This window comes from Balaenoptera physalus (genome assembly GCF_965194825.1).
Source record: "Balaenoptera physalus genome assembly, chromosome: 21".
Taxonomy (NCBI): Eukaryota; Metazoa; Chordata; class Mammalia; order Artiodactyla; family Balaenopteridae; genus Balaenoptera; species Balaenoptera physalus.
Window position 1 is genome coordinate 8790286 of NC_138902.1, and position 14392 is coordinate 8804677.

General features: G+C 43.3%; 1 protein-coding gene across 1 annotated transcript; it reads left to right on the top strand.

Moving 5' to 3' along the window:
• Window positions 1-323: 323 nt before the first annotated feature.
• On the top strand, window positions 324-14014 carry LOC309651472 (neuronal acetylcholine receptor subunit beta-3-like). Its single transcript, XM_082444276.1, has 6 exons — window positions 324-383; window positions 936-1011; window positions 1096-1140; window positions 9982-10091; window positions 10330-11212; window positions 13399-14014. The coding sequence occupies exons 3-6, from the start codon at window positions 1114-1116 to the stop codon at window positions 13531-13533; spliced, it is 1155 nt and encodes a 384-aa protein (XP_082300402.1). The 5' UTR covers window positions 324-383; window positions 936-1011; window positions 1096-1113; the 3' UTR covers window positions 13534-14014.
• The last annotated feature ends 378 nt before the right edge of the window (window positions 14015-14392 follow it).

Genomic DNA, 14392 nt, shown 5'->3' on the forward strand with positions numbered 1-14392 from the left:
CTGAGTCCAGGGCCTCTCAACGTTGAATAAATATTCATTGGACTCTCGTTCTAACGAGTGATGAGTTTGGCAGGAGACTCGGTGTCCGGAGCCAAGAGCAGCGCACCCTCCTGCAGCTCTGCCCCAGCCCGGTTCCACGTGGAGGAAATCACTGGAATCAGGCAGGGCGCTGCATCTCTGTCTGTCTGTCTGTCCGTCTGTCCACATGTACTGTCTGGTTCTCCCTCTTCTTGCCCTCTGCCTGCGGGCAGAATGTCATTTTCATTGCAACACTGTTGGCGGGGCGTGGGTGGGGTGGAGGAGGGACTTTTTCCTTGGGGGAGGTGGAGGGATGTGCCTGCTAGGAGGGCATCGCCCTTGGCAGTTCTGCTGGAGCCACCAAGGTGAGCATCAGGGTGAGGGGCAGGGCTGCAGAGATGGGGCTGAGCCAGGGCTGGCAGGGGTGCTTGCGGGGAGGGACAGCAGATGGTGACAGCACCAGAGTGAGTGCCTGGGTGACCCCATCCCCTCCCAGATCCCCTCAGGACCCCATACCTTTCCCTGACACTCCACACCTTAACATTCTCTACTAATTTTCCTGTCGGGCTCACATTTCTGCCATGATGTCCCTGGGGAAATCCATGAACTTCAACAACCCCGATTCTGCAGAATCATTCTGCCGTGGTCCCCAAAGTCGCAGAATAATCCTCCGCCATTGCCCAAATCCTCCACCCCACCACAAGTGCACACATGCGTCCTCCCCAGCTGACTCAACGCCCAGGATTCCTTCTAGAAAATCATGCGAAGCCCGTCTCCCATTTAGCTAATACTTCATTCTACTTCACACCCTTACCATGCCTTCGGTTATGCAATTTTATATAAATACCACCACAGTGAACTACTACTTGCTCTAATTATTATTATTCATTTTAAGCAAAATATGCATAATACTTCAGCAAAATATGCATAATACCTCTCAATGCCATTTAACTTCTTCAGTTGAGAATCCTTTTCACTTTGGACCCCTCAAAGGTAAGACTCAGGAAGTCTCGGACAAAAAAAAAAAACTCCAGTACACAGTTTCACTTAATTTGAATTTAATTTTCATTCTCTTAGGATGAGAAGAATCAGCTGATGACAACAAACGTGTGGCTCAAGCAGGTACCTGTCAGTCCCAGGCCTGTAGCTCCCCCCTAACTGTTCCCATTCTTTCTACTGGGAAAGGCTCCTGTTGAAAAATAATGATTTTAAAGAGCATATTGAGTTCTTCAGTGAGATATTTGGGAGAGTTTGGGGAAGGGTTTATTCTTTTGTATTCTCTTCTGCACGAGTCAGAGGTCAGTCTGGAAGCCCGTAGGCACACCTTGCTCTGTCTTCTTGCTCCTGGCGTGGGCAGGTAGGAGGGTGACTCAGACACTGTTCCCTGGGCTACTTGGAGAAAGGGGGGAAAGGTTCCAGGGCGCAACTTATCCCCATGTAAGCTACCACAACTGGATAAGAAAATCAGGGATGTTAAAATCTCCCTCCTCCCCCCTGGTCCTCCCTGGGATGACTCTTCCCCTAATGTTGTTCCCTAGAAACAGAAAACAGGGAATGACAGAGGCCACTCACCACCAACTTCAGAACAAGGTGAAGCCCAAGTCAAAATGATGAATCTCCGTTTTCCTGACATGACTAGAAAAGCATGTGAATGGTTTTCAGCTCTTAGCTTGGCCATAGCCTGTTTCCTGCTCTTTCTGGAGTTGCCAGGAAATAATTACCATTCAAGTTTGCATATGTCATGTAAAGGAGAAAATATTGGCACTTCCTTGATAGGAGGTGAGAAGGTTGATATAATTGCTTACTTTTTATTTTTGTTAGCAATTATTTGTTTTTTTACGGGATGTTGCCTCATCTCCCAGAGATTCAAAATCTTCCCAGTGGGGATACGTTAATTGCCTCACTTAATTTCAATGTACAAACATAATATTTTTCACTTGTTTATGTTGAAATGAATTAGTTATCTATTCAGGTTTAGTAGACTTGTTCAGGTCTTTCTGCTAATGGTTTGTTTATAAGGAACAATGGATAAAAGAGACTGTAAGGAGATTCCCTAGACTTCATCTGGTGTCATCAAATTTCTCCCACCCAAAAACTTTGATCAGAGTTGGGTAATCATTATAAATTTTACTAGTTTCTAGTTCTCTGATTCTTTCCTTGGTAGGTATGTTAACATGTTATGAAATGGATCTGCATATTATTTTACTTGCAAATAAAAATGTCCAGGAGAAAATAATAAGCTAGGAATGTAGATATAAAAATACAATTTAAATAAATGTACTTTTCGATATACCTATCTCATTCCTCAGAACTTATCCCACTTTTGCACTTTCTAAAGTGGAATTTGGAGGTATTTTGAGTTCATAAAAATCAGTAAGAAGTCCTGTATTTGAGCTTTCAGGGAAGAGAAGAAAAACTTTTCTGTTAAAGTGTAAATAGGCTTGGGAATTTGGCAAAAATAAAACAAACGAACAGACTCTCACTGATTCACACACACCTCCTCCAGCTGCTCCTTGAGGTTAAGCTCTTATACTTAAAACAGTGGTCCAGAACCCTTGGCCTTTGAGATAGTAGGGACTTCTCACTTTTCTTGAGATTTTGGAAATAGGGAGTCATTTCAGCCAAAGAGAACAATGTCAGACACGAAAGGAAGAAACCACTGCTCCTTGGTTTCTAGCTGTACTTTAGAAATGACCTCTTGCAAACCTATGCCCCAGAATCACGGTGGCCTGGTGAGAACCTCCAGGGCAAGACAGAACCAACACCTAAAAACCCCCAACACCCAAAACAGAGCAAGAGAAATCTCCAGGGGGAGGTGGGGGCTTGCTAGCTGACACTTAGAAAAGCCAGCTGGGGACTTTGGTTCCTATGTCATAGAAGTAATGAGAGTAACACGGTTTCATTGCATTAATTTGCAATGGGTTGTCATGGCTCTTATCCATTTACATTTCTCAACCTCTCTGAATTAGCATAGCAGGTATCATTACCCCCGTTACCAGAGACTGAAGAGTCTGCCTCACCTGTCTGGAACCAGCCTTCCCCAGTTATGGCCTTGTCTGCACATCCAGCTTCACACAAAACATCAAGGCCTGTTTCTAAATTAGAGGAGGATTCAAAGTGGGAGAAACCACTGAAAATATCAGGAAACTATTCCACTCACACAGATTGGATTTGGAGCGGGAATGTCACAATAGGTATTAGTCAATAAGGGCTATGTTATGGCACAAACAATGTGGCAACAAAAAAGAAAGGAGAATCTATGGCCTAGGTGGCAGGCAGGGAAGGCTGCCTGGAAGAGGAGGCATTGGAGCTCCACCATAATGTTACTTTTATACTTTTTTTAAAGCTTTTTAAAACTAAAAAGGTAAAAGAAAGGACAGAAGAAAAGGGATGATAAAAAGAAGATAAAATTGATGTTTAAAAAAAACTACCATTAGAGTTTTACACAGACGTCAGTTTCAGAGTAGCCAACAACAATACTGAGATTTATTGAGCACCTGCCAAGTGCCCAGTCACTCTGCCGCTTGTGTCACGGGAATGAATGCATTCAATTCTCACAGCCACCTCCTAGGACAGGCCTGTTATTATTCCCACCTTGCAGATGAGAAGACTGAGGATTGGAGGACTGGAGTGACTTGCCTCGGGTTACACACTATTAGGTGCAGCCTGGCTTGTATAAAGAAACATATTCTTCTTCAGACTGGAGGCAGCTGACAGGAGACGTCCGGTCCTCCTCTCAGGGCTGTCCCTGTAGAGTCCGGTTCCTAATCCTGGCCTTCTAAGGCTTCGATTCCTCAACCTCTGGGACGTCTCATGGAGTTGGTCTAGAAGGACATGTGGGACAGAATGAGGCTAGGGTTCGCTCCATCTTCCATTCATTCCACAGGGTTTATTGAGAGGCTGCTAAGGGCCAGGCACTCTGCTAGATCCTGGATGTACAGAGCACAAAACAGCCCTGCTTCAAGGAGAGGATCTGGTGTTAATTGTGTAAAAAACAACTACTGTAATATGATAAACACCATAAGGAAAGTATATACATAAGGAACTGGGTCATTACAATAATGACAGTGAAACAGGGAGTAAATCAGGGAAGGCTTCCAAGGGGAGGAGACATTTAAACTGGCTCTTGCAGGATCAGTAGAAGTTCTACAAGCCATAAAAGTGGAGAAGTTGTGAACCACCTGAATAGGCTTCCCAATAACACGACTTCCCAAAGCTCTCACACCAGAGCAAACCTACAGGAAACTCTTTCCAATCACCCCTGTCTACCTCAGTCAAAATAAAGACAAAAATGATCAAACCTTCCTCTTTTGTCATTGCCCTCTCAGACACTGAAAAATGCTCCTTAGTTCATTTCCAAAGAGAGGATAAAATTCTACCTACTTGGACCAAAAGCATGTCTCCTGATAGCATATGCAACAGAGATGCTTGGTTTTTTTATTTGTTTGTTTGTTTGTTTACCCAATTCCTCTGCTGTATCTTCTATTTCCTTCATTCTCGTCTGATATATCTAGACATTTCTCTTCTATCCTCTCAACCACAGACCTTTACAAGCACAAATTTAGTGACATCCTGAAAAAGTCCTCTACGTGCAGCTACTTTTATGTTACTGATTTTATTTTGCGAACTCGTTTGTCTTCCTCCTTCGTACTTCCAGAGAGTAATCAAGACCACATAAATCATAAATAGATTATTAACTCACTAAAACTCCGTGAGAAATACTCACTGTCCTAGCCGCTCAGATTCTGCTTCGTCGTTGTCAAGGGTAGGAAAACCGCACCGTAGGTACCCAAAAGGGGATGGAAGATGAAAATATCCCTTCTTTAATGACAGTAGGGTTGGCCCCTTGCCGAGATGTTATCGTGTGAATAATCACTCTGACGACAGATGTCAAGTATATTCACTCAACTAGCACTTCCTGAGCACCTACTACGTGCCAGGGATGGTGGAGGGCACTGGGCCTGCACCGCTGGAGGCATACTCCAATGAACCAGTAAGATTCACTGTTGCTGAGAGCCGGCTGCTATCCTAGCCCCATGGCGACCCCAGGGGAAACAAATCTTCCTTAATCTCTGCCCAGGCCAACACCTTAGACTGGTGTTGTTTCTCCAACAGCTGATTCCTGTTTTAGATCAACAAAAAGTTCAGAAACATGATGAAGACCTCATTGGATGAATCCCTGCAGCTGGCTTGCAGGAGAAAACCAAGAAGCTGGTTTATTTCATAACAAACCCAAGGAAAGGACGGCCTTGCCATAAGGTCTGGGCCATGTCCCCAAAGCCTTCCACAACCTGCAAAGGCACTTGTACGTCTAGAAATTTACCTCAGACCTCCCTCACCATCTTATTTTCCTTCCTTTTCTACAGCCTCACTCTGACCTTAGCAGAGGAGACCCATGTGGTCTTCTGATTCCATGGATTCAAGCAGAGTGAGTCAGGAATCCAAAGTCTCGCTGTATAAACTTGAGCAGGTCACTTCACTTCTCTGACCCTCAGTCTCTTCATCTAGCAAATAGAGGCAATGCCTAGCTCACAGTGTCACTGGGAGGTTGAACGAGATTGTGTGCATGAATGTGACTCCTACATGGTCTGGCACGTAGTGGGGACTCAATAAATGTCATTTCCTGGTGCCACCTTTGTAGGGTTTCTCATCCTTAATGACAAAGCCCATTTCTTGGCCTTGAAAGCTCATAGATATTATGGGAATATAAGACATATAATATGTCATGTTGCTGTCTTTAAAGTGAATCAACATTAATTCAGTTTTAGGAATTTCACACCTGACTTTGAGATAACTGAAGATCCCAAGGGTGTCCCAGAGGTTGCCAATCACCAGCAAGGAATATTTGTTCCTTACTATCTTTTGGTCTTGGGATTAAGAATTACTAATTATTATAATAATATTTTTTCTAATTATTAAGAATAATTAGAAGAATTTATTTATTATAAAAAAGTCATGACTTATAGTTTAAAAAAGTCTTATGATTTAGGTTTAAATGAAATTTGGTAATATCTCGACATTTTTGGGTGATATTTCAGGTAATATATGTAAGAAAAGACAGTTTTAAGGGAATATATACGATATGGATTTGAAGTTGCACTTTTCAGAATTAAGAGAGCTAGACTGGGAGTATGTTTCCATTTTTTTTCTCAGTCAGAGATTAACTTTGGTATTTGGCCCTGGCCTACCCTGCGCTCCCCTGTTTCCTATGATAACAAGCTCTCAAGCCCGGGACTGCTGCAAAGTGAAGCTGATGTTTGTACAGGGCTTTGGGAATCTTGGCCAGGACATGCGCCGTGAACACTGGATACTGTTTCTAATCTACTGCTTTAAGAAAGCAGAGATAGGAGATCAATCTCCAAACGCCTCCACGGTTTCAGAGAGAGCAGGGAAGTGATCAGAAAGCCTCACAGCTCCTTAGAGAGCAGGACCGGGGATTTGGGCTCTGCATCCTCACCTTGACCCAGCTGACCCCAAGACGAGCAGTGGCCCTGGGGTGTGGGGCTCAGCCAGCATCATGGTGGACCACAACCTGCTGGGAATTCTGTGAGCCGCTCTGATGGGCACGTCGGGGGGGGGGGGAGAGCATCTCTGATTCCCCAGGTCTAGCATCAGAAGGACCCCAAGATGGTGAGGAATGTCTCCCTTAACCCCGCAGAGGAGCACAGCTAGTAAAGAACAGTGCGGGGGTGGAACTCTAATTCAGGGCTGCCTCTCTCTTTCTCTCTCTCTCTCTCGGGTACCCCCAAGTAAGCGGCAATGACCTCAAGTCCCACCTGCCCCTTTTCCTTTACTGGTCAAGAACACACCCTGAATCCACTGGAGCTGTCTTTATATCCTCCTCGAGGACTGAGACGTGTCCCTCATTCATCCATCCACTCACGTCTGCTGTTCATCCTGGAACAGCGGCCACGGCTGACCTGCCCTCCACAGCACCCACTGCCCCTTCCTACCCTCTGCTTCAGCTGCGATGTCGTCACATCCGAACCTCCTTCCCTGTCCACTCACCGTCCTGCATCTTTACACCTGAACCGCGCTCTTCATGGCAGTGACCACAGGGTGTGGTGATGGTTTGCCGGTTAGTTTACTCGTTCTTGTCTGAGATGGCCCCAGGCTAGGAGGGCAAGGCGGCCCTGCGCAGTGCTGGTATAAGCCTCGCATATTTGTGGAATGAATTAATTCCCCCCAAATTGTGAGCCTCCTGAAGCACGGTCTCTGTGCTGTCTCTGGCCACAGCTGTTCATCTTGCCGTCCGGTGAGCGAGACAAATCTTTCTGACTGAACAGCCTCTCCCTCTGGGGCTTGGCCCACTTCCCTGAGCACAGTCTGTATGGCCAGTGTGCGTTTGCTGGGATGTGCCCCCAGAATGTGAGCTCCCCACCTTCCTCCTTGGCTGTAGAGCCGGGCTTAGGTAAAGAGGGGCAGTGCCTGTAGAAGAGAGAAGACTGAATTCCAGAAGCAGGCAGTTTGATTTCCAGATCTTTAGGTTCCAAGCGGAGGAACTGTGGGTTTGGACTCACTGACTGTGCTCGCTTAACACTGATTTTTAAAGACGGAGCCAGAGTGTAAGAGCCCAGCTCCAGCCAGTCTGCCCGAGTGCACATCTGTCCCGGGGCTCATCGCCTGTGGGCCTGCAGCTCGCTCCCTGCCCGGGATCTATTTTTATATATAGAAATGTACTTTCCATATATATAAAGAACTAAAAACTCAGTAAGAAGGAAACAGACAACCCATTTTAACAATGTGCAAAAGATTTAACAACCACTTCACCAAATAAAATGTGTGGATGGCAAGTAAGCACAGGAAGAAATGCTCAACATCATTTAGTCATTAGGAAAATGCATAGTAAAAACCATAATGAGATACTACTTTACAACTATTATAATATAGTTAAACATTTAAGTGTGACAATACCGAGTACTGGAGATGGTGCCAAACAGCTGGAATGCTCATGCGTTGCTAGTGGGAATGCAAAATGATTCAGCCTCTCCGGTATGTATCATATTAAGTTAAACGTACACTTACTCTATGACCCAGCCATCCCCCTCCTAGGTATTTACCCAAGAGAAAAAAAAGAATGGTTTTCACCCAAAAAACTACAGAATGTTTATAGTGGCTTTATTTATAATCATTAAAAACTGAAAAGAATCCAGATATTTTACCTGGTGAATGGATAAAAAGAATTGTGGTATATTCATACAGTGGAATACTTCTCACTAACATAAAAATGAACAAACTACTAATACAACCTAGAAGAATCCAAAATGTATTCTGATAAGTAAAAGAAGTCAGGATGGAATGGCTACCTATTGTATGATTCCATTATATGACATTCTGGAAAAGACAAAATTATAGGATCAGAAAATAGATCAGTGGTTGCCAGGGACTGGGGATATGAGAGGGGTTGATTACAAAGGGGCAGCCCGAGGAAAATTTGGGGGCAACAGAGCTATTCTGGTATCTTGATGGCATTAGTGATTATCCAACTGTTTGCCTGTAGAACTGTAGAGTGACTTTTATTGTAAGGAAAATTTTAAAATGTAAAAGTGAAAACAAACCAAAAATGCTGCTCTGAGTTCCGTTCAGCATTTCTGGGATTCAGGCTTGCTGCCGGTAGTAGAAATCTCCTTAGCAGGAGACAAATAATTCATAGGAAGGAAATTATATTTGCTTTTCAAAATGGGCAGAGGAAGAGGAAGGAAGAGAGAAGCTTGTGAGTACCAAGTAAGCATGGTAAATGCTTTATTAGTTTGGGCTCTTAAACTGTCAGTCTTCATATGCATGGTTTTCCATAAGTAGTCATGCAATTTTATTTAATCCTTTAGAGCGTAGCTTTTTAAAGACCCATATCTTTTTAAATTTGTTTTTCAAGGATTAAGCCTCACAAATATTGCCTAAGAGAGACGGTGTCTCATCTGGTGCATATAGTTCCATCCTTTTCCAGGCATCATGCATATTTCAGTATTTTACCATCTAGTGAATCATCTATCTGCTGACTCCTGATTTTTTAATGACAAAGTTGGCATCACTGGGCTCCAAGAAGCCTCACACTGGGCATACCCTCCCAACTTCCTGAAATGTCATTTAATCTTCTCCTGTATCATTCCTCAACTGTCCACATGACAGACAGGGGAATAATTAATTTTCAGGTCAGATTTCATAAGATTCTAGATCCTAAATCTTTTTAAGTCCACTTCTGCTGTAACTGGCTCATCCACACATCATCCTTCATAATTCAATCAATTAATGGTCAGTTTTGTTAATCTGGATCCACCAGCCCCTGTAAAACATGCTAAATGATTTCATTCTATTACAAGGAAAAATATGCAAGCATCTGGAGGCTAACAGCATTAGGAATATAATTTAAAACTGGATTTGGTACTCACAAAATAAATTCAGATTAGAACTTAAAAGGAGATTCTTGGGAAATATTTTTTCATTGGGTAAAAGTTATAATGTCCTCAAGAGTAGTCAGCAGATACTGGAAGTTTCCCATTAACATGCTGCATGCATCTTTGTCCAAGACTCTTGATTGATATTCAAAATCATTTGTCTCAATACCATTATCATGAGATTACAATATCACTGGACCAACTCTCCTAGAATAAACTGAGTTAGAGCTATCTTTGCTTTTCTTTTGTTCCTTAGGAGAAAATAGGCTGAAAACATAGGTCATGAATCAGTGGTGTTTGTTGCTGAGCCTCTAAATTGTGAGGTAGTTACGGCAATTTTGGAAGTCCCAGACTGGACAGGTGTGAGAGTCTGGGCACCATCAAAGACCAGGCTGGCTTGAACTGTATCTTGACCTGCCCTGAGTCACAGATAGGGTCATAAGGTCTAAAGTGGATGAATTTCCCTTTTAAAATAAAACACTGGATTATTAAATTAACATAAACTTGAAGATTCCAAACTCTAATACCTTGAATTTTCAGAACAAAATTACAGTATATTAATTTCACACAGGAATGGACAGACCACAAATTACGCTGGAATCCAGATGAATATGGTGGAATTCATTCAATTAAAGTTCCGTCAGAATCTCTCTGGCTGCCTGATATAGTTCTCTTTGAAAAGTTAGTATCACAGTAGAAAAGTGCACTGGTAGGATTAGGAGGAGAAATAGAAAAGCCTGATTGTGCCAAAATAATTAAGAGAAAGGTACAACTTTAACGAGAAAATTATTCCTTTTGGAAATATTGTTTGACCCTGTGGTAGGAAAGTCATAAAATACAAATAGTACGACGGTGGGGAAAATCAAAAAAACAGTTAATATGTGTTCAACTAACCATCAGGTGAACCATTTTTCGACAGCGCTGACGGACGGTTTGAAGGCTCGCTCATGACCAAGGCCATCGTGAAATCCGACGGGACCGTGGTGTGGATGCCTCCCGCCAGCTACAAAAGCTCCTGCACCATGGACGTCACCTTCTTCCCATTCGACAGGCAGAACTGCTCCATGAAGTTCGGATCCTGGACTTACGACGGGACCATGGTTGACCTCGTCCTGATAGACGAGAACGTGGACAGAAAAGACTTCTTCAGCAACGGAGAGTGGGAGATCCTCAACGCCAAGGGCACGGCGGGGAGCAGGAGAGACGGCGCGTACCGGTACCCGTTCATCACCTACTCCTTCGTGCTGCGCCGCCTGCCCCTGTTCTACACCCTCTTCCTCATCATCCCCTGCCTGGGGCTGTCCGTTCTGACAGTGCTTGTCTTCTACTTGCCTTCTGACGAGGGGGAGAAGCTCTCCTTATCCACCTCCATCTTGGTTTCCCTGACAGTGTTTCTCCTGGTGATTGAAGAAATCATCCCGTCCTCCTCCAAGGTCATCCCGCTCATTGGCGAGTACCTCCTGTTCATCATGGTCTTCGTCACTCTGTCCATCATCGTCACCGTGTTTGTCATCAACGTCCACCACAGATCTCCCTCCACTTACCACCCCATGGCCCCCTGGGTTAAGTGGCTCTTTCTGCAAAAACTCCCTGAATTACTTTGCATGAAGGACCACGTGGATGGCTACTCTTTCACGGATAAAGAGGAGAGTAAACCGGCAGTGAGAGGTGAAGTCCTCGAAAAAAGGAAACAGAAGCAGATTAGCGATGGAGAAAAAGTTCTGGCCATTTTCCTGGAAAAGGCTGCGGATTCCATCAGATACATTTCCAGCCACGTGAAGAAAGAGCAATTCATCAGTCAGGTGAGGGAACCGCCGCAAGCCAGGACTGAGATTTTAACGTCTGTTTACAGCAAATGCATCCTTGTTTAAAATGTGACCTTATTAGCTCTCTGCTTGACACACATAAAACTTAAAACAAGCCCTGACACAAAATAGAGACTTCAGTATGGATTTTCAGGGAGAAGTTCACAAAAACAGAATGAGCAAAAGAGGAGCAACTATAGATTAAGCACTATTTCTTATAAGTAGCCTTAATTCTATCTAAAATAATTCAATTCTACATTTTAAGTTGGTTATCCTGGTCTCTGGTCATTTATCTCTCACTTTTAGTGGGATGATGTTTATCTCTATTCAGCATATTTGGAAAAAAGAAAACAGAAAGAATCAATTTTTAAATTTATACAAAAACATGGTGTAACAACAGATATTTAGTTCACAGATTTAAACAGATTTATTTTTTGAAATGTGACGAGGGTGCGGATTTCAGACTCAAAACGGTCCTGCATGCAGATGCTACCCATGTTCCATATGACTTGAGAAAAGCTACTTAACCTGAACTTCAGTTTTCTGAAACCTCCCTTGAAGGGTTACTGTGAGGAATTAGTGACGTCAAGTATAAAACATGCACTGTGTGCCCAGCGCACGTGGTCTCATGATTATGTAAGCAGTCAGTAAATGTCAATCCTCATCTTTCTTCTCCCCGTCTTCCCTCCCTCCTCTACATGGTCCTTCCCCAGTGGAAGGAAAATATTATTTGACATATAAATACTCAGCACAAAAACAGGTCTGTTGCTTAAAATGAGTTAATACTTACACCAGTTTATAGGGTTCATTTATTTTACTCTAAAATCAGTGAAACTTAGTGCCAAGATCCTGATCTCATAAACAAACTTATGAAAGAATAGGGGTTTTTAGAAATATCCTCTACTTTTCATGTAGACACTGCCTAGTACCTCTCCTCTCTTACAATTTGTCATGTTTTTCATCCACTGAAAAATGTTTTAAACAGCACTAGAAAAAATGCTGCTATAGAAAAAACATTACAGCTATCCTTAAGGGTTTTTTGTTTGTTTCTTTCTTTATATCTTTTAGAAATTCTTTTTTTAATTTTATTTTGATTGAAGTATAGTTGATTCACAATGTTGTGTTAATTTCTGCTGTACAGCAAAGTGACTCAGTTATACATACATATACATTCTTTTTCATATTCTTTTCCATTATGGTTTATCACAGTATATTGAATATAGTTCCTGGTGCTTTTTAGAAATTCTAATACAAAGATTTAAATAGCTTTTTTAAAAATTATAAAAATAACACATCATCAGTATAGGGAATTTGGAAAATACAAAACATTTAAGATGATTCACATTGTTAATAATCCCCCACTTAAGTTTGAAACTTTTAACATTTTCATCTGTCTTCTTCGTGGTTTTCCCCAAGGTTTTATTTCTAAACCTCTATGTGCACAAAATACATTCAAGTTCTGCATCGGCTTCTATGTTCCTTCTAGAACGGCAGGCATCCTGCTTGGTTCTATCTTTACCAAATCCCCACGTAGTGGAAATGGGACACTTATTTTCCCTTGAAAGATTGCTGGCCCCATCTCTGAGGCTCCCCCCGACCCCCGCCGACCCTGCAGCTTGTCCTGCTCTGACCTTGCCCTCACTGGCCACTGCCCAGTCTCCCCAGCCTCCCTTCCTCCAGAGGGACTTGGTCTCCTCTCTCCCTCACCAGTTCCTGTCATCTCCTCCAGGAGTGTCCATTGCAGCCCCACACACCTGGGGAGTGGAGGAAAAGAGGGCCTGAGTCAAGTGACCACAAAAATTCTTAGTTTATAAATTTGTGATTTATTTCCTGTGTCATATCAGGAAGCATCACAGTAAGAGATGCTGGCTTTTTATTTGGGTAAAAATCAGGCTTTTCCCATTTCAATCAGTGACGTTTACAAACGCATCAATGATTCTGTTCTTTCAATTTTACATCCTCAACGGTGATGAAAGTGTTTTCCCATGAACTTGAAATATGGGCTGTTTTCTTGGGCACCGTCAGTGAGGTCCCAGGAAGCCTATATTGCAGGGGATGTGTCAGGTGCGTTTGGAAAACTGCAGGGCTGTAAATCTGAATAGGACTCTTCTGAAGTCCCTTGAAATGAATTCAGAACAGCTGCCCAGCATCCTGAATGGGAGGCGTCTTTTTCTCTTTTGCAGGTGGTGCAGGACTGGAAGTTCGTAGCTCAAGTTCTCGACCGGATCTTCCTCTGGCTCTTTCTGATCGCGTCTGTCACCGGCTCAGTTCTGATTTTCACCCCTGCTTTGAAGATGTGGCTACGCAGTTACCATTAGGAGCAAGTCTCCAGAGCAATCTAAACCACACACATAAAGACAGAATTACACCCTGGAACTGACATCCAGCCCCCACGTGTATACAGCATCCAGGCGCACGTGCTTATCAGGAGGCCCCGAGTGTAGACGGTGTCTTGTGTCAACCTCAGGGAGGTTGAACCTTGGTTGCCGTGAGAGTGAGTTGGGTTTACATCAGGCAGACCCTCCTCAGACCCCTGCCTTGGCTTCTGCAGACATTCAGGGAGGAATCGTGTGTCCAGGCCTGAGGTCACGAGCCAAGACACACTAGGACTGTGGCAGTGGCCCATGAAGAGTTCCAGGAGGAGGTGTGGGCAGACCCAGCCTTCTCCTAGAAAACTGAAATTCTGAACATGCTCTGATAATGGTTTTTTATGTCCCTTCATCTAATCTAATCCATTTCAGCTGCACTCTCCAGGCTTTCCATTCTGTTTCTTTCCTCTTCCTCCTTCTCCTTCTCCTTATTCTTCTCCTCTTCTTTTTCTGAGAACATTTAAGTTCTACGCTCTTAGCAAATTTCAATTACACAAAGTAGTGTTATCAACTGTAGTCACGTTTTACATGAGATCCTCTGACCTTATTCATGTTATAAGCCAAAATGTATACCCTTCTACCAACCTCTCCCTATTTCCCCGCCCCCTATCTCCTGGCAACCACTTCTCTACTCTCTGTTTCTATGAGTTCAACTTTTTTTTTTCTTTTATTTCAGATTTCACTTATAAGTGAGATCATGCAGTATTTGTCTTTCTGTGTCTGGCTTATTTCACTAAGCATCATGTCCTCTGGGTTCATCTATGTTGTCGCAAATGACAGGACATTTGCTGTCCTGTCAGCACATGGT

Bases quoted from the DNA above. Each gene is read 5' to 3' on its own strand.
- LOC309651472 (XM_082444276.1), top strand. From the start codon at position 1,114: ATGACAACAAACGTGTGGCTCAAGCAG. The intron at 1,141-9,981 runs GTACCTGTCAGT...AATTTCACACAG, and splicing joins CAAACGTGTGGCTCAAGCAG to GAATGGACAGACCACAAATT. The intron at 11,213-13,398 runs GTGAGGGAACCG...TCTCTTTTGCAG, and splicing joins AAGAGCAATTCATCAGTCAG to GTGGTGCAGGACTGGAAGTT.